The 19,520-nt window shown below is 45.5% G+C and overlaps 2 protein-coding genes across 11 annotated transcripts in view; one reads left to right on the top strand and one right to left on the bottom strand.

Moving 5' to 3' along the window:
• RBM10 (RNA binding motif protein 10) overlaps window positions 1-6,519 on the bottom strand; it is a 29,167-nt gene extending 22,648 nt beyond the window's left edge. For 6 of the 10 annotated variants that reach the window (XM_082445875.1, XM_082445880.1, XM_082445878.1 and 3 more), the window contains exons 1-2: window positions 6,068-6,519; window positions 4,086-4,227 (exon numbers count right to left, since the gene is read on the bottom strand). In XM_082445875.1, the coding sequence (XP_082302001.1) occupies window positions 4,086-4,227; window positions 6,068-6,383 (458 nt within the window). In that variant the 5' untranslated portion in view covers window positions 6,384-6,519. The remainder of the gene's footprint in view (window positions 1-4,085; window positions 4,228-6,067) is intronic. The other 4 variants (XM_082445885.1, XM_082445877.1, XM_082445883.1 and 1 more) reach the window with 3 other exon arrangements.
• Window positions 6,520-6,793: 274 nt separating this feature from the next.
• On the top strand, window positions 6,794-9,145 carry NDUFB11 (NADH:ubiquinone oxidoreductase subunit B11). Its single transcript, XM_082445886.1, has 3 exons — window positions 6,794-7,138; window positions 8,634-8,764; window positions 8,919-9,145. Exons 1-3 carry the CDS (start codon window positions 6,932-6,934, stop codon window positions 9,043-9,045), a joined length of 465 nt encoding a protein of 154 aa, XP_082302012.1. The 5' UTR covers window positions 6,794-6,931; the 3' UTR covers window positions 9,046-9,145.
• The last annotated feature ends 10,375 nt before the right edge of the window (window positions 9,146-19,520 follow it).

Raw genomic sequence — 19,520 nt, 5'->3', positions numbered from 1 at the left:
TCTTTTTTCGTAAATCTGAAGTTTTTTCAAAATGAGAAGTTATAAACATACATATACATACCATGATCAAGGAGGGTATATCTCAATAATATCAAGGATGCAATTGAATGCAATTTATGAAGTTGATGGACAAAAGGAGGAAAAAAAGCATGTAATTATGAAGTTCAATACTCATTTCTGATCAGTCTTAGCAAACTAAAATTAGAGAATTTTCTTGATTTATTAAAGACTATATTCTAAAAGCCTACAGTACACATCACACTTGATGGCTAAGCAAAAGGGGCTGCCTATCAGGCCTGGATTGACTGTCTGTCTGCAGATGTCCTTTATGGGAAAGAAAATAAACTATATTGTTTAAGCCATTATTCTTTGGATTTTCAGTTACAACCTGCCAAAATGAATCTATACTTGTGATTCTTAACTAAAATGAATCTTAATCAGCATCACGGATACTATTTAACATGGTATCAAAAGTCCTGGTCAGTGCTATAAGTGAGGAAAAAGAAATAAGAAAAGACAGGATTGGTTTGTATACAACATGGCTAACTACTTAGAAGGACCATCAAAGTCAACAATGAATGAGTAGAAGTAACAATGGAACACAGCAGAGATAAGATAATTTACAAAAACCAACAGCTTTCCTCTACCCCAGTAAATACCAGCTTGGAAAATAAAAAAACAAGATGCGAATAAAAACTACTGAAGCACCTAGGAATTACTTTAACAAACAATACACGACCAGATTAAACTTAAAAGCTTTTGCACAGCAAAGAAAACCATCAACAAAACAAAAGACAACCGATTGAATGGGAGAAAATATTTGCAAATGATATGACCAATAAGGGGTTAATATCCAAAATATATAAACAGCTCATACAACTCAATATCAAACAAACAAACAGAAACAAACAAACCCAACTTAAAAATGGACAGAAGACCTGAATAGACATTTTTCCAAAGAAGACATACAGATGGCCAAGAGGCACATGAAAAGATGTTCAACATCGTTAATCATCAGAGAAATGCAAATTAAAACCACAATGAGATATCACCTCACACCTGTCAGAATGGCTATCATCAAAAAGAACACAGACAACAAATGTTGGTGAGGATGTGGAGAAAAGGGGACCCTCGTACACTGCTGGTGGGAATGTAAACTGGTGCAGCGACTGTGGAAAACAGTATGGAGGTATCTCAAAAAACTAAAAACAGTCCACTCCTGGGTATATATCTGAAAAAAATGTAAACACTAATTCAAAAAGATACATGTACCCCAATGTTCACAGCAGCATTATTTACAACTGCCAATATATGGAAGCAACTTAAGTGTCCATCAACAGATAAATGGCTAAAGAAGATGTGGTGTACACACACACACCCCCACCCCCCCACACCCACACAATGGAATATTACTCAGCCATAAAAAAGAATGAAATTTTGCCATTTGCAACAACATGGATGGACTTGGAGAGTATTAATGCTAAATGAAGTAAGTCAGAGAAAGATAAATTCTGTATATCACTTACATGTGGAATCTAAAACTTAAAACAAACTAATGAATATAACAAAACAGAAACAAATTCACAGATATAGAGAACTAGTGGTTACCAGTGGGGAAAAGGAAGGGGGGAGGGACAAGATAGGGGTAGGGCATTAAGAGGTACAAACTACTATGTATAAAATAAATAAGCTAAAAGGATATATTGTACAACACAGGAAATATAGTCAGTCTTTTATAATAACTATGAATGGAATATATAATCTTTAAAAACTGTATCACTATGCTGCACACCTGAAACTTATATAATATTATACATCAACTATACGTCAATTTTAAAAAAAGGAATACCAAAGACCTGCATTTTGGTTTATTCAGATTTTTATGTCCTTTAAACGAGTTTTATAGATCTTTGTGGCCTGTTTCAAAGGATGAGATGACTACTTACAAAGCTGACAATTCTCCCCAAATTAATATATAAATTCAATGCAGTCTCAATCAAAATTCTTGAACTTTTTGAAGGACTTGATAAGTTTTTTATATAAAGCTGCAAAATGACTAAATCAACTTTGAAAAATAAGAGCAAAGTAGGAGCTATTAAGACATTCTATAAGGCCACAGTAAGAAAAACAGTAAGGTTCTGCACCAGAATAACAAATAGACCAATGAAACAAATCGGATCACTCAAGACAGATCCAAGTACATGAGGAAACTTAAAATGAGATGAGGTACTGCAAATCAATAAAGAAAGAATGGACTATCTGGGGGGCTGTACTGGGAAAACTGCCCACTATATGGAGGAAAATAAAACCAGAACCTACATTATAACATATTCAAAAGTGGACTCTAGATGGATTTAAAGATGTGAATGCAAAAGGTAAAACTATAGAGTGAGAACAATCTTTGTGATCCAGAGATAGGAATAGAGAAGATTCTGAAAGGACAGGTTATAGGACAAAAAAGTGATGAATTTCAGCGCACCAAAATTAAAAACAGGTATCCATCCTTGAGGGAATCATTAAGTAAAAGGCAGTAGGCACACCCCACGGTGTCTTTGGGACCAACTAGAAGCAAAGCACTAACACACATGGCAATACAGACAGACCTTAAAAATGCAGGGCTGATTAATACAAAGTCCAGGAAACAGAATGAGGACTGTAATACTCTGCCATCTGTGTAAATTGAAAACACACACACTCGAAACAACACTACATATTTTAGAAGGATACGTTTCAAACACAACAGAGCAGCTGCCTACAGCTATGGGGATTGGAAATAAAAAAGGAAAAAATAAATATGGCAAGAGAAGGTCTTGTACCAACCTATGATAGAAATGTACCTTGAACTGGAAAAGTGTGATTAACTCAAACCTCTGCACTTGAGGTCCTTTAAAAGCCAAAAGAAAGCCAGTGGCTTTATTTGGTAATAAAGTCTGAGGCAAGTATCTTACCTACTCAAACTCAGGAACTGCCACCAGAGCTCTTCCAGTGAATACCATCCAAAATCGAATGCCTTTCAAAAGACATTCTGAAAGAAAGTCAAGGCTGAATAACACTAGAGGATGACATCTCAAATTTGGGCTCATCACTTTTCAGAAAACAAAATATTATAATTCTATATTTTTGAAAAGGTGGTGGTAGCAGAAACCCTTTGTAAGACATTAAAAAAATTATTTCCTCCCTGACTTTTCATAAATCTACTGACTCTTAATAGAGGCTCTCTGGGAGAATTAGGTCTACTTTCCTATACAATCTTTAAATGTCAGGAATAAATCATCTTCATTAGAATCAAGTGAGGTGATCCACCAGTATGGTAAGGGTATGGCCCAGGATCTCTGTATTTCACCAAGTGTTCCAACTGTTTCTTGTTCGTACCAGAATTTAAAAATAACTGTGTAAGAGTGTCCCATTCCAAGACAAGTATCACACCAACTTCAGCCCACCCTGTCCCTGAATCCTAAATCTTAAAAATGCAGTGCTGAGTAATACTATCTGACCTGGCTTGCCCCATACATTTTCTGGGCAAATTCCTGACTCTGAAGGCACCACTCCTCTCCATCCCTCAAACCCAAAGCTACAGCCCACACCTCTCTCCTGAGAATCCACAGCACTTACAACCCACCCACTGCCCATCTGTCATGCACCTCTGCCTCTCCTCCTGCAGTGGCTGTCACACCTTGGTGAATGGCACCATATACCTATCTGGGTCATCCAAACTGGAAATCTAGGCATCAGTCTCCATTCCTCCCTTTCTCTTGATCCTTTCCCACCCTGCAACCAAACATGGCACCTATCAAGCTGTTTTGTAATGACCTGTAAACTGTGTGGTTTCCCTTGTGAGACCCTAAGTAAGGAGAAGGCTACAATCTTATTTGTCTCAATTCACCAATGCACTCCCAGAGCCTAGCACAGGTCCTGGCTCACAAGTGCCAAGTAAATGTCTGCTAAAAAGAAACCAATCATCTGCTGTGCTGTTTTCTGTTGTTGTTTTCTTCTGCACAGAAGCCCCCTCCTAGCACTCTTCTGGATCAACTCTCACACAGGGACAAGCCTAGGTTGCCTGGCAGAGGTGGGAGCGGGTAACTCACCGTCTTTCATACTCCATGTCCTGATAGGGCCTGCGGGGGCTGCTGGGGCCCCTCCTCAGCCGCTGGCTCCGTTTCACTTCCCAGCCACCCCCGCTGCTGCCACCATGATCTGCCAGCCTGGGTGATGCCTCCTGCAGGGACTCTGGAGAGAGCAGAAGGAAGAAAGGGGTCAAGGCAGTTGGGGCAGAGAGGGCCTCCTTGAGAAACGCTTATTGTGAAGGCTTTCTGCTGTCCCTGAGCCCGGCGACGCTGTTTCCCAACTCCTAGTGCTCCTGTGGACCAGAGCAGGAAGGCAGTCCCTATTTGGCCTGCTGCTTCGTTTCCCTACAAACGTGAGGCTAGAGCCGGCCGCCGTAGAAACAGCATGGCCTTCAGCAGACAGCATCTTGCAGAGAGACCCGGTGGTGCCACCAATTCTGTGATCAGGGCTTTGCCATCTGAGTCTGGTAGACAAGTCAAGCCCGGAGTTACCTGCCCAGGGGGGCTCTAAGTGCTGGATGACTTGTCTGAGATCAGGCACATTAGGCACGGAGGCGAGACTTCACAACGGGAGTCCCAGGCACCCACCAGGCTTCTTCCATGAGCCCTCAGGTGCCATTTCATCCTCCCAAGAAGATGCTGGCTGCCCACTATGAGACAGCAGGAGACCACGAAAGGCTCAGGGGGTGAAGGGGTAACTTGGCAATGAGACAGCTGCCGCCTCCCTAGGCTCCGGGCCAACACAGTTTTGGCCCTCACAGGGCAACTGGCTCAGCCCTGAGCCCTGTCTCTTATGCACAGCCAGGTCCCCCAAGGCGGCTCCCTCCCCAGGGCTCTGGGCCCAAGTTATTCAGAGGTAATAAGGAGCCCTTTCGGAGCCTGTTTTGAACCACTGTTACTCTGCTGGGATGGAAGGGCAGTCCCTTCCCGCAACCCTCAGGGCTGCAGTGAGAACGAAGGAAGGCCTGAGAGCCATGTGATCGGGCCAGGGGTCACCACGAAGTATCCCAGAATCTTCAGGCCCCACCCTCTAAACAAGAATCAGGCAAAGTCAGGCGTTAACAGCACCTGCCCAACACTAGGTTGCCACCACACCTTTCCTCCTTCTATACACTCACACCAATTTTCTCTTCCTCTTCAAGCCACAGGGAACCAGAGTTACCTGCTCCCAGATGGGTAAGAGTTAGAATCACAACCAGGGGCCCCAGTGGATGAGAGCCAGAGACAAAACCCTCAGTAGATCTGGCAAAGGGGCCAGAGTCATACACTGGTTATCCACAACAGATAGGGACCAAAGTCACAGACTGGAGCCCCGAATAACTACGGGCCAAAATCACAGACAGGAACCCACAATCAACACGGGCCATAATCACACACTGAGGCCCCCTTTCACAGGATGAGCGTCAGAGTAACAGATACGAAACCCCTCCCAAAAAAAGAAGGGGAAATAAGTCTTACACACGTTCCTTGCACTCCCCGCCCCCACCCAGTAAGTGGATTAGGGCCAATCGTAAGAAGACTTTCTATGGATAAGGACCCCTCCCCATGGATAAGGACCAAGGTTACAGACACACTCCGAGGATAGAGACCCGAGTCATACCGACGTTCTCCCTCCTCCCCCACCCAAGAATAAGGACCAGAGCCACAAAACACTTCCCCATGGGTAGGTAAGTACCAAAGTCACACACGAGAGCAGAGCGCACACTTCTATGAATAAAAAGCAAAGTCGCAGACACCCGCCTCCCACGGATAAAGTTCGGCGTCGCAGACACAGTGAGCCACAGTAGCCCACTCCCATTCGTCCCTCCCTTCCCCCAACCCGCGTGCACCCATCCAGTGTCCCAATCGCGCACGCGCCTCTGCTCTCTAAAGGAGAAAAACAAAAAACAAAAAGACACCCCCTCCCCAGCTCACATCGTGCAAGCATCGATCGGTTCTTCGCGAAGCCCAGACCCGCCGCCCGCAGTCCTCTACGCACCCCCTCCCCCACCCCGGCCCCTTACCTCCGCCCCCACGACCAGCGTCGACGCTCACCTTCTCGGCCCGGGCTGTCAAGGGAGGGCTCTCGGACATCACCTCGGCCCGCCGCCACCTCCTCCAACTCTCCCAGCTCAGCCGGAGCCGGTCTGCACAGCTACCAAGTCCAAGGCTAGGGGCAGAAGGGCGGAGGAGGGGGGGAAGGGCGGAGGAGGGAGGGAGGGGAGAAGCGCGAGGCGCGCTACCCTCCCCTGGAAACCCACTGCCGCCTACTCCCAGCCGGCCGCGATCACCAGCACAAAATGGCGACGACAAGAAGGGAGCCGGCGCTTCGACCACCATCCACCTACTAAGGGAGCGCGCTCTGGCCTGCCCAGTCTATTGGTCGCCGTCCGCAGTCGGCCAGCCCCGGCTTGCTCTGATTGGCAAGTGTACGCCACCTCCCCGCTCCCCGTGCATACTCCCACAAGTCGAGAAAAGGAGCAGCAATTGGCCAATCCAGCGAGGCGCTGTTAAGAAAGCTTGGCTTCCTTCTAAGATGAAAGATCAATGGAAGCTCCGCCCTTTTCGCCAGAGGGTGAGGGAGTTCTCTGTGCGATTGGTTGGGAACGGAATCCAAGCAAGTGCTGCCGCTTTATTTTCAAGGAAATTCCACAGCCTTTCGGTCAGAAATTCCATAGCCTGATCGAGAGAATAAGAAGATGGTTGCTTCCGTGAGGCCAAGACAGGAGGGAGGGAAAGAGGACGCCTCGCCCTTTTGAAAACAAAATCTCGACTCGGGACCTATTTAGTGCGGCGGGGGCGGAGCGACAATTCTCGCGCTCGGACCAGCTGCAGCTGCGCAGTCACATTTCCGTCCCCGCCCCCGAGAAACTGCAGAACGATCTGTCATGGCGGCCGGGATGTTAGGTTTGTGCGGCCGCCGCCTTTTGGCGTTGGCGGCGAGGCGAGGGCTCCCGGCTGCCCGTGTTCGCTGGGAATCCAGCTCCTCCAGGGCTGTGATCGCCCCGTCTGCTGTGGCGGGAAAGCGGCCGCCGGAACCGACTTTACGCTGGCAGGAGGACCCAGATCCCGAGGACGAAAACCTCTATGAGAAGGTGAGAGGGAGGGGAAACGGACGCCGGAAGGGTCAGTCGGGGACCGGCGGATGGGGCGCCGTAGAGGACGTTCTTAGTCGGCTGAAGATTGCGCAGCTGGCGAAATCCTCGAAGGTTTGGGAATTTTGCCTAGCTTGTTTTCCTCCTTTGTCCCCTGATCACCTTCGGGTTCAGGGCCAGAGGCGAGATTGGCCTTATTTTGCAGACAGATATCAACCCTGAAGTGGGCAGTGCTCAAAACACATTTGAAGCAATGTAACAACAGTAATTCTAAACACTGATCTAGTGCTTGCTCAGGTGTTTGAAACACTTTACATACATTAACTCATTTAATCCTCATAACAACCTTATTTCGAGGTAGGTAGTATTAGTGTACCCATTCTACAGATGAGGAAACTGAAGCATAAAGATGTTAAGTGACTTGTCCAAGCTCACATAACTGAATGTGTGGTGGAGCCAGGTCTGCTGCGCTATACCGATATCAGAGACTGAAATCAGAATGCCTGAGTTGGAATACAGGCAGTGACCTTGGGCAAGTAGCTAAACCCCTTGGTGCCTCAATTTCTATGTAAGATGGGGAAAGTATTAGGACACCTTCTAAAAAAATAAAATACTACAGTACACCTGCCTCGTGTAATTAAATGAGTCAAAATGCTCAAAACAGGTGGCACTTAGTAAGTACTCACCATTAGAAGGTGTTAATTATTCTTGCCACTTTCCACTTCACTGGGATATTGTGCAGTTTGTGCTTGTGAAAAGGCCTGGCATACAATAGGTACTTCATTAATACTAATCTCTGGTTGAGGGGCTGGGATATATAGGATGCTTATTCATTTATTCATTCATTCTGTAACTATGTATTGAGGGCCTGCTGTAATGCCAGGTTAAGTTCAGGGTGCTAGGGATTCAGCAGTATGGAAATCAGATAAAGCCCTTGCTTTCACAGAGCTTACGTGGTAGTGGAGAATACTGAAAATAAACATGTAAAATGTTAGGAAACAGTAATATAGAGTATGTAATCAATAATATAAGATGATATGATCAGAGGATTTGGAGGATATGCTACTTTGGTAAACTAGTAAATGCTAGAAAGTTAAGCAAGGTAAGAGGATGGAGAGTGACTTGGGGGTAGGGAGTTAATAGGTTGAGACATTTTTGACCTGTAAAAATGGCAATTTTCTATAGTTCAACTTAATAGATAAGGTGACTAGGGAGTGCCTCCTAAGGGGAGTGATGATGAAGCCAAAACCTTGAATGAGGAGACAGATCCAGCCACGACTAGATCTGGGGGAAAGGCTTTCCAGGTGGCAGGAACAGCAGGTGCAAAGGCCCTGTGGTGGGAAGGAGCGTGACAAGTCCTAAGAATAGAGAGGAATTTAGGGAGGGAGGGGAGATTGGTCCAAGGTGAAATTGGAGACCAGGTTATGCAGCACCAGCATAAGGCTTTGTGGAGCAGCAGGAAGCCCTCATTGACCTCTTCTTCTCTTTGCCATAGAACCCAGACTCCCACGGTTATGACAGGGACCCTGCTGTGGACCTCTGGAACATGCGGGTCGTCTTCTTCTTTGGCTTCTCCATCGTCTTGGTCCTTGGCAGCACCTTTGTGGCTTATCTGCCTGACTACAGGTGCATGGGGTGTCAAAGAGAGTGGGACGGGTCGGGGCAGAAGCAGGGGTGGAGATTGAAGGAGACTGCCAGAAATCCTGTCCCTGGGGAGCTAAGATGGGGATTGGTGTCCATTGAGGCTCCCTCACGTCTACCCCCACGCTGCTGCCTCCAGGATGCAGGAGTGGGCCCGCCGGGAAGCTGAGAGGCTTGTAAAATACCGAGAGGCCAATGGCCTCCCCATCATGGACTCCAACTGCTTCAACCCCAGCAAGATCCAGCTGCCAGAGGATGAGGACTGACCGGTTACTGAAAGGGGCTTAAGAGCACCACCTTCTCCACCCCTTGTCTGCCATTCTGCCCTCTCTTCAGAGCACCTAATTAAAGGGACTGAAACTGTGACTGGCTGGTGTTGCTTTTGTTGTGAGGGGGATGTGGGAGTGGGATGTCAGGCTTGAAAAGCCTTTTCTGGGTATTCTGGTTATCTGTTGCCATGTGACAAACACCCTAAAACTCAGTGGCTTAAAACGACAATTTACTATTACCTTTCATGGTCCTGTGGCTGACCAGGCTCAACTAGGTGGTCCTTGGGGTCTTGGGTGGCTTGGGCTGGAATCATCTGGAGGCTCAACTGGGCTGGACGTCCAAGATGGCTTCTGTATTCCCATGTTTGGTACTTGAGTCTTCTATGTGGCCTCTCTCTCCAGCAGAATAGCCTGGGCTTTTTCTGTGGTGGCTCAGGCCTTCTCTGGATCAAGGTGTAGCATATGAGAAGAAATTGACGGCAGCCGTATTTAGAAAAAAGCTACCACACTGGGACCGCCTATGTTGGAAGAAGGGCCAGGGTGACCAGGGGTTGAGGGTGGTGGGTCAGAGCAGGGCTTTTCTATTGCTGAGGATGAGTGTTTGTCTCCCTCCCTGCCTTCTCTGTTTCTCTCAGCTCTGGGGTTTCTGCCTCTGTCTTGTGTCTTGGTGAGTCTGATGCCTCTCTCTTCCCCTCTACCCCAATCTGGGTGGTCTCTAACTCAAGATGCACATCTCTGTGTGTGTGCATGTGTGTCTGTTTCTCTCCCTGCCCCCTTATCTCTCTCTCTCTGTGTCTCTCTTTCGAGCAGGAAGTCTCTCTCCACTGCCCACCCCATCCCCCGTTCTTTTTCTCTGGGAATAGGCCATCTCCTTGCGTCAGGGGCTCATTCTCAGGCTCTCTCTGGATCTGGCAGATGGAGTTGGACACTTGCTCTGGCTCTGTCTTTGTTTCTTTCCAGGGAGTCTCTCCTAATCCCCGTTAACTATGGGCATCTGGGCTCCCCTTCGTGCCCCTGGCATCTCTGCCCTCTCCCCTGTGGCCCCCTTCCACAGCTCACACTTTCAGATTCCCACATCACATGCTCATTGCTACCATCTCTGTGCATGTCCCTACCTGGGACGTCGGAGAGTGCAGGCGCCCCCAGTCACTGGCTACCGGAAGAACATCTGGCCTGATGGACCCACCACTACAGGTGATGCCCCTAACCCTAGCTTCTGAGTCAGGAGGAGCCCTAGTTCACTTGTATGAGGCTAAGGTGGGAGCGATGTCCGGGTGAACCTTGCTGGAAGTGAGCAGTGTCACTCCCTGAATGCTTCCTTGTGGAGCCAGTCTCCCAGCTCGAGGGCAGCTCCAAAGCAGAGAGTACTAATGTGTAAAGGGAGCACTCTCCACTCTCCAGCCGGCAGTTACAGGGACTGTGGAAGTGAAAGGGGCATGTTATCCCAGCCACCAAGTACCTGAGTATATGGGGGGAATAACCCCATAATAAACCTCAGCCTGTTGCAGCCATAGCTACCCTTGGCCCAGAGAACATGTCCCCCCACTAACCCTCACCAGGATGTAAGCTCCACGAGGGCAGGTATTTGGGTATATCTGTTCACTTAGAGCAGGGATTGGCACAGTATGTGCTGCAACACATTGGTATCGTTACCTCTGGTATAGGTGCCATTCCCTACCATCAATACCCTTCAGGCTTACAGCCCCTGAGGAAGAGCATTTCTGATCGCCCCCTCCACCCCCCTCCGCCCACCCCCCCCCCCGCCTCCTCATCAAGCTCTCAGGCTCTCAAGAAACCTCCATTCTGGTCAAACAAGAAGCTACACTTAGACCAAATCCTAAAATTCATGTCCTTGCCCCCTTTCTGACAGCAACCTTTCCTCTCTTTCATGGGCCCCAGCCACACTGGCCACCTCTTCTTAAACCATTAAATTAAAATGTACATACAGAAAAGTGTACATACCGTAAGTTTACAAAGCTCATTAAATTTTTACAAACTAAACACACCCATATGACCAGCACCCAGGTCAAGAAAGAGAATGTGAAACAAACGCCAGAAGCTCCCTTCAAGTCCACCCCCCTCCCCCAACGGTAACCACTCTCTGGACTTTTAACAACGTTCAATCTCATGATGTTTGTGAGATGGATCCACGTTGTTATGTAACTAGTAGTTTGCCCATCCTCACTGCTGTATTCTTTTCCATTGCCATGAATAGACCACACTTCATCTATTCCACTGTTGATGGGCATTTGGGTAGTTTTCTATTTGGGGCTATTAAGAATAATTCTTCTGTGAACATTCTTGTATATATCTTTTGATGGATATATGCACTCATTTCTCTTGGGCATATACCTAAGAATGGAATTGCTAAATCATGGGAGTAGACATATGATCAGCTTTGTAAATCATGCCAATTCTCCAATCTACACTTCCCCAGTGGTGAATTCTCAGCATCACTCAGCACTCCCCATCTTTTTCACTGTAGCCATTCTGGTGACTGACTGACATTTTAAGGACCACATTGGGATGAAGGGGTGAGAGTTGAGTGCCTACTACGTGTCAAGCCCTGACAGAGTGCCAGGCATGACAGATACCAGGATCCCTGTCCTCAGGAATTTCCCAGGGTGGAAGTGGAGGCCAGTGTGAGTGGTCAGAGACCTCACACTCAATGTTTTCACCGTACTGTTTGGCCCCAAGGATATTTGAACCTTGATGTATGGGGCCCAGCTTTGCTCTGGCAAAATAACAGGTACGAACCAGCTTCATCTTTCAGTCTAATAGAGCACGTACTATGTGCAAGGCCCAGTGAACAAGACAGTCACAGTCTCTGTGGCAGACACTGTCAGTTCCCTCACTGCTCCGGTGTGCGCTGGCCAACTGCCACCTGCCAGGGTCTGCATCTCTTGGCTGGAGGGCTTCCTCTCAAGCTGCATAAGGCCATTCTGCCTCCGGGCCTGGCAGGCTGGAGGGGCCAGGGAATGAACACTTCCTGGCAGCAGCCCTCAGCCAATGACTGACGAGAGCTGGTAGATAAGTACCCCTGCCCCCTTGCCCCTCAGATGGGACATCCCCGAGTTGTGTGTTCTCCACTGGCCTCCAGAACTCCGCAGTGGGAACAAGTCCCAGTTGCCCACAGCACTAAGTCGTTTAATAACACTCTTCATCGGCTGCCCTCCCTTCTTTGTCTCACTTCCTCACTTCCCCACTGCCTGACAGGTGCTTCCTGGAATCACATCCTAGATAAACTACTTGACTTCAATCTTTGTCTCAGGGTCAGCTTCTGGAAGGACCCAAACTAAGACAGTCTCTGTCCTCATGGACTTTACCTCAAGGCTGTGGGTGAGACAGAGGATAAACAAGCATGGAAACCAACAGATGAGATAAATTCTGCCAGAAAGCGAGTGTGGCTGGAATATTGTGCTTACTAGAATCACTGGAATCATCCAGCAAAAGAGTGGTTAGAGATGAGGTTATAGAGGTGGTCATGGGCCAGATCTGTAGGGCCCCATGGGCCATGGTTAGAAGGAGTTTAGATTTTTTTTAAAAATTGAAGTATAGTTGATTTACAGTGTTGTGTTAGTTTCAGGTGTACAGCAAAGTGATTCAGTTTTATATATTTCAGTTATATATATTTTCAGATTCTTTTCCATTATACATTATGACAAGATATTGAATACAGTTTCCTGTGCTAGACAGCAGGTCCTTGTTGGAAGGAGTTTAGATTTTACACACTACACAAAGTTGACCAGAAGCTGACTGAAAACTCAGCTTAGCAAAGCCCATCCCAGACAATTCTGGACTGTCTAAGGGGATTGCGTACAGTTTTTCTCCTGGATTACCTAGGAAATAAAAACAAAATATCTTACTGGATCCACAATGACTATCACTGATAGACATAATCACTGCAGAACAAACTGACAACAGCTAAAACCGTGAACTTTAAAATGTGTTAAGGGAAAACAGAACCAATGCTCTCAACCAAACATGAATCTGCAAACTGCAATCCTGAAATATTAGACTTGGTGAAAACTTGCCACAAATAAAGCTCAGAAGAACAGGAGCTATTCATTCAACAAATATTTATTGAGTGCCTACTGGGTGCCAGGCACTATTATAGGCAGTGGGGATACAGCCGGGAACAAGAGATTCAAAACTTCCTGCCCTTGTGGAGTTTTATTCTAGCAGAGGGAGACAGACAATAAACAAGACAATAAATTACATTATATTTGTGTATTGGGAGGTGATAAGTATGCATTAAATTAAAAATAAAGGCGGGGGAGGGATAAATTAGGAGTTTGGGATTAGCAGATATGCACTACAATATATAAAATAGATAAACAACAAGGAGCTACTGTATAGCACAGGGAACTATATTCAATATCTTGTAATAACCTATAATGGAAAAGAATCTGAAATATATACATACATATATATGTATACATACGTATATATATATATATATATAACTGAATCACTTTGCTGTATACCTGAAACATTGTAAATCAATTATATCTCAATAAAAAAATAACTAAAAAAATAAATAACAGCAGTAAGGGGGATCAGGAGTGCAGGATGGGAGAACATTGTATTTGAATAGGGTAGTCTGCTTAGGCCTTGTTGAAAGGCGATTGTTTTTTTTTTTGAGGAAAAACATGTGAAGAAAGAGAGAGATGAACTACAGATGCAAGAGCATTTCTGGCAGAGGGAACAACCAGTACAGTCCCCGAAGCAAGAATGTGCCTGAGCTGTTCAAGGAGCAGCCTGAGGGCAAGGAGATATCAGGGACAAAGCTATTATTGCTGAAATATGACACAGATAAGAATATTGATGTGTGGATCTAATTATCACTGTAAAGATTAACCCGAAAATGATTCATCCCACTGAAAACAATTTCAGAAAAGTGAAAATGGACAAAATTGGCTTTGAGTTAACTTCGCCACTGTACGGCATTGAACAAGAATTTACATTGGCTCAGAATTAACTCCAGGGCAAACTTCCTCAATAGAAATTAATCTGAATTGGTATAATGCTGATTTTAAATGTTAACATTTGTAAACAGAGCCAATACACTTGCGGTCAAAAGCATGGGAGTCAGAGGGGTGAATCCAGGGCCAACCAGGATCCAAGCAAGGCAGCCTGGAATCAGCCATCATTGGAAGGGTTCATTCACTCACTTATTCATTCTTTCATTCCACAAGGGAAGGGTTCATTCATTCATTCCACAAATATTTACCAAGTGCCTACTGTGTGACAAGGGATACAGCAGCAAAGAAAACAGGTGAAAATCCTTGCCCTCTTGCAGCTGACTTCTAGTGCAGGACACATATTAAATGTAAAGAACAAATAACAATTTGGGGTAATAATTGCTAGATAAATAAGTAAAATGTATAATATAGTGATAAATGTTAAGGAGAAAAATGGCGCAGGAAAGGGTATAGTGAGTGTTTGTGTGTGTGTGTGTGTGTGTGTGTGTGTGTGTGTGTGTAAATTTTAGCTAGAATGGCCATGGAAAAGGCCTCACTGAGATGACATTTAAGAAAGACCTAAGGGAAGTGTCTAACTGAAGAGAGAACTTTGAAACAAGACCCATGATTGCAAGACAGTCACAGGGGTTAAGGGCATGGATTCTAGAGCCAGACTGGGTTCAAATCACAGCCCTCTCCATATCCAATGTGTGACCTTATATTCCCATTTTCCTCCTCTATCAACTCGGGCTAATGACATTAACTACCTCCTAAGTATCTTGAGAGGATTAATCTGAGAGTACTTATAACACTGCCTGCCACAGATTAGGTGTTTGTAAATATTGGTTGAATGAATGAATCCTCATTAACATTAATGTAGTGGCCATGGAAGTGTCCTATAAAATGAACTTGTGGTAACTATGGTTTTGGGGATGTTCAGATTGTGGACTCGGTATGGAAGGTGGTTCTGGAAACCTGGCAGTCACTACTGAGAGGTTTAGGGTGTGGTATTGAAAGTTGTGGTTCCAGTAGGCAAGGTTTGAAAAATTACTTAGGCCAGTCAGGTACTTTAGGTAGCAGTTGTCAGAAAAGCTGCAGGATTCTTGGAGTCAATTGCCTCAAAGGTAGAGAGAGTTTGGGGAACTCTGACAGGGTCAGAATGAGGATCCAGGGTCTCAGCTGAACTTTAGGAAAAGAGCAGAGCAGCCATCAACAAATGCCACGAGGTGTCAATTAGAGGCCCTGAACTGGGGCCCTGAAATGCTGTAGCCTTGTCTTTTTATTCCCTTTCCAACTCCCTCACCTCCTTCAAGTGTTTGCTAAACATCAGCTTCTCAAAGAGGACTCCCCTCGTTTAAAAGTACAATCCCCGATCAGCTCGGTGCTTTGTGACCACCTAGAGGGGTGGGATAGGGAGGGTAGGAGGGAGGGAGATGCAAGAGGGAAGAGATATGGGAACATATGTACATGTATAACTGATTCACTTTGTTATAAAGCAGAAACTAACACACCATTGTAAAGCAATTATAGTCCAATAAAGATGTCAAAAAAAAGTACAATCCCCTTTACTATTCATTCTCTAGGTTTTTTTTTCTTTTTGAGTTTTTTTTCCCTCCACAGCACACACAAACTGCATTAGTTGTGTTGTCCTTGTAATTGAGGTCATGCTACCAGCAATTAAACAAAAATAAACTAGGTTGTTATTTTAATGAGGGGGAGAGAGAGAGAAGGAGAGAGAAAGGAAGAGGAGAAAGAGGAGAGAGGAAGGGGAAATGGAGGAAATCTTCAAAAACCCTAAACCCATCAAGACGAGGCAGGAATGGTGGTTTGGGGCCAGGTGTCACACCGAGGTTTGGCGTGTGTGTGTGTGTATTTGAACAAATTCCATCTAAATGAAAAACATTCTTTGCACAGTTTCCAGCCTCTGCTTCTGCCAAGATTCTAAGTCATAACAACCTCTGTGCCACTATTTTTCTCACCTAGAATCCACTTTCTCCCTTTTCCAGAAAATTCCGCTTGCCCTACAAATGTGGCCTCTTTGGGGGGAGATTCATTTTGAAAAAACAAGCTCAGAGGGGTCATTTGGGATCTGACCCTGAAAAAGGCTTTTGATTAATAAAATTTACCATTTTTAATTTAAAGTCTATTTTGTCTGATATATAGCTACACTTGCCTTTTTTTGTGTGTGTGTGACCATTTGCTTGAATTACCTTTTTCCATCCCTTCACTCTCAGTCTATATGTGTCTTTAAGACCAAAGTGAGTCTCTTGCAGGCAGCATATGGTTGGGTCTTGTATTTTTAATCTATTTTATCTATGTCTTTTGATTAGAGTATTTAATCTATTTACATTTAAGGTAATTATTGTAGGTAAGGATTTACTATTGCCATTTTCATTATTCTCTGGCTGTTTTGTAGATTCATTGTTCCTTATTTCTTATCCTGCTGTCTTTTTTGTGTGTTTTGATTTCTTTCGGTATCAGTATGTTTTAACTTCTTTATCATGTTCTTTTCTGTAATTACTGCAGGTTTTTCCCTTATGGTTACCATGAGGCTCATGTAAATTATCTTGAAATTATAACACTCTATTTTTAGCTGATAACTTCAATAGCACTCCTAAACTTTACACTTTTCCTCACAATTTAGGTTTTTGATGTTACAGTTTATGTATTTTTTACATTGTGTAACCAATAAGAGTATTGTAGTTATGGTTATTTTTGCTACTTTTGTTTTTCAACTCAAACTAGAGTTGTAAGTGAATTACGCACCACCATTACCATATTACAGAATCTTACAGAAAACACAGTTACAGAAAGCTTAAATATATTTTGAGAAAATCAGACATGCACACATGCAGGTAAAATTTCCCATGCAGTCTGAAGGAAAGCCAATACCTAAGCGCTACGTGAGAACTCCAAAGAAGCAGCTCGTTGAGTTAATCTTTAAAAGTGTTTTGGACCCACCCCCAGGTTTTTGTTTTTCCAGAATGCGGCTGCATAGGGACTCTTTCCCTCTGCGCTCTTACAGTCTGGGAAACCTACACTGCGCCACGGTCTCTCTTCCCTGGTGGAGACTGGGCTCCAAACCGGACACCTTAAAAGGACCAGCAGAGGGAAGCTGGGATGCGCGCAGAGCCTGTTTGCAGGCCCGCCCGTCTTCGTGTCAATAGATGTCTGGGAAGAGGTGGAGCCAGTCGTGACAGATCTGTGGGCCAGTGACAGCCCTTGGGTTAATCAGCTGTTCATCACAGCAGCTTTGCCACCTTTAGAGGGTGGGTTCTCCATCTGAAAAGGCAGCAGATGGCCAATCAAGAGCTCTTGCTCCTGGGGCGCTGGGTGTGCTGAGCGAGAGGGTGGAGGACTGATTGACCAGCCAGCCTGTTTGTGAGTGCAGGCTCTGGACCCGCCGCTCATCTGCGAGCAGGGGGCGGGAGTGGGGACTTGATTGATAGCCGTTCCAACGAGTCAGAATGTCTGAGCCACGGGCCCTGCATAGCACGGGTCTATTGGCAGTCGAGGGGAGGGTCTTTCTTTGACTGACACATTTATCATCCAGTAAGCAGGTCTACATGAGCTGGGGGCAGGGCGGCTAGTGGCAGAAAAGGCAGGGTCTTGTCCTTTACTGACCCTTGTTTTGCTTAACGAGGAAAACCAAATTCCACAAGTAGCACCCCCCTTTTCTGTTTTTATTTTTATTTTTTTCCCCTTTTCTGTTTTTGAAAAGGCTATGATACTTTAAAAAGTTGGAAAATCACAGCTTTAGAGCAATTTAGCTTTCTCATGCTGGACAGAAATGGTGGCCTCACTGCACCTGTGAAAAAAAGAGCAGCCCTTAGAAAAGGTGATCTTAGTGGTGGGGACTGGAAATGGAAGTGGTTCTCAGAAGCAGCTGAACAGCAGTTGGCATAGAGTTGGAACGTGATTTGAATTTTAGGGCTTGAGAGACGGTGATGGAGGAGGTTGTCTGATAGAGGGTCTCTGGTGAGAGTGAATGGGGATTTCTGAGGACAATGATGGTGGCCTGTGGGAATCTGTAATGGATGGTGAGTGGTTGAGGTCAGTCTGGGTGACTGATGTAGACGCCCATAGTATGGGCCTGTTCTCTGATGAGACCAACTAGAATCAAGCAGTGGATGGAGTCTGTGCTGCTCAGATCACTGCCGTTGTCCCTTGGACATGGTAACACATCCACCATCAGAGACTGGGTACAAAGTAAAAATCTCTATGTTTCTGATGCAGAGTGTTTGCAGTCTGAAAGTGGTGCACCCAACATTGCTGCCTACCATCAGCAGATATCTTATATTGTTGAACATTGAAAGCCTCCTCAAAAATGGACTCAAAAGGATTTCAGACTCTACCTCTCTCTACCTCTTCCCGCTCCACACACTTAAGTAAGTCAGTTTGGTCACTGGATGTGGCTGTCACCAGAAAGGGATCATCGTCTATTGGATACCTTCTGGGTAATGGTCAGGACAAAAGAGGTGGCAGCTCAGCCCAAAAGGGGCCTAGGGGATTTGAACTTCATTCTGGTTCAGTCACCTGGATTCTTTTGCTGGATGGACGTGGTTGTAGATCATAACAACACTGACCACTTGACTGAAGACACTGCTTACCGAATTCCCCTCCAGTGGCCCACAGGGGCCAAGATAGAAGACATTAAAAAAAAATCTCTGTAAATTTTATGAAAATGCCTTTTGTTCTCTTGCACCTGACCCTGCATCTGGATGAAAGGTCTGTGTGCAAACAGGAGATGATTGAATAAAAGTGAAGTTATAGGCACTGGGATGGGACACCCTGATCTCATGGCTATGGAAGGAGTGTACTTGGGGAACGAGCATCTTAGACCCTGAGAGGTGTGAGATGGGGAGCCAATTAATGTTCTTTGTCCCCTAGATTGAGCACTACAGCCTGGCAAAACAATCGTGTGGTTTCCCAGAGTCAAGCAGACAGCTGGCACTCTGACCTGCTACCAGGTGTGTCATCACTTCCTTGGGATGACAAAAACAGAAAAACTCAAGAGAATATGGCTGGTCCAAAACTAGTCTGCTGTGCCCGATGCCATCAATGTCACCTCCTGAAGACAGACCTCCCTCATAACTGTACAAACACATGGGCCAGCATGACCTTGTTTAGATCTGACTGATACAAATTCATCTGCTTCCCCCAACACCTGAATGGTCTCAGATTATGCTGAGTTTAGCGATTGATGTTACCACCTATTGGACTTCACAAAACCAATGTCATGGTGTTCCCAATCAAGTCTAACAACAAATTCTGAACTGAAATGAACCGTGTTCCTTTGGGTTATGTGTTTGTATATGGAGGAAAGACTGGGGCATAGAACGTCTCTCCACTGGGGATGGGGTTTGCTTTTGGATGCTGTCATTATTGATGCTGACACCAGACATCCGAAAGTCAGTCTAAACTCCTTTGTGTGGGGTGAAGTATAATAGCCTGACCTTAGACTACTTCCTAGTTGTCTCAGATGGGCTCTGACCACTTATTACCTTG

The sequence above is a fragment of the Balaenoptera physalus genome (assembly GCF_965194825.1).
Source record: "Balaenoptera physalus genome assembly, chromosome: X".
NCBI lineage: Eukaryota > Metazoa > Chordata > Mammalia > Artiodactyla > Balaenopteridae > Balaenoptera > Balaenoptera physalus.
The sequence above is the reverse complement of the archived record's forward strand: the minus strand, read 5'-3'. Positions and strand labels throughout refer to the sequence as shown.

What these genes read in the sequence shown, in the direction of transcription:
- NDUFB11 (XM_082445886.1), top strand. Translation starts at nt 6,932, where the DNA reads ATGGCGGCCGGGATGTTAGGTTTGTGCGGCCGCCGCCTTTTGGCGTTG. An exon ending in ACGAAAACCTCTATGAGAAG is followed by an intron (nt 7,139 to 8,633) that starts GTGAGAGGGAGG and finishes TCTTTGCCATAG; the next exon opens with AACCCAGACTCCCACGGTTA. An exon ending in GCTTATCTGCCTGACTACAG is followed by an intron (nt 8,765 to 8,918) that starts GTGCATGGGGTG and finishes TGCTGCCTCCAG; the next exon opens with GATGCAGGAGTGGGCCCGCC.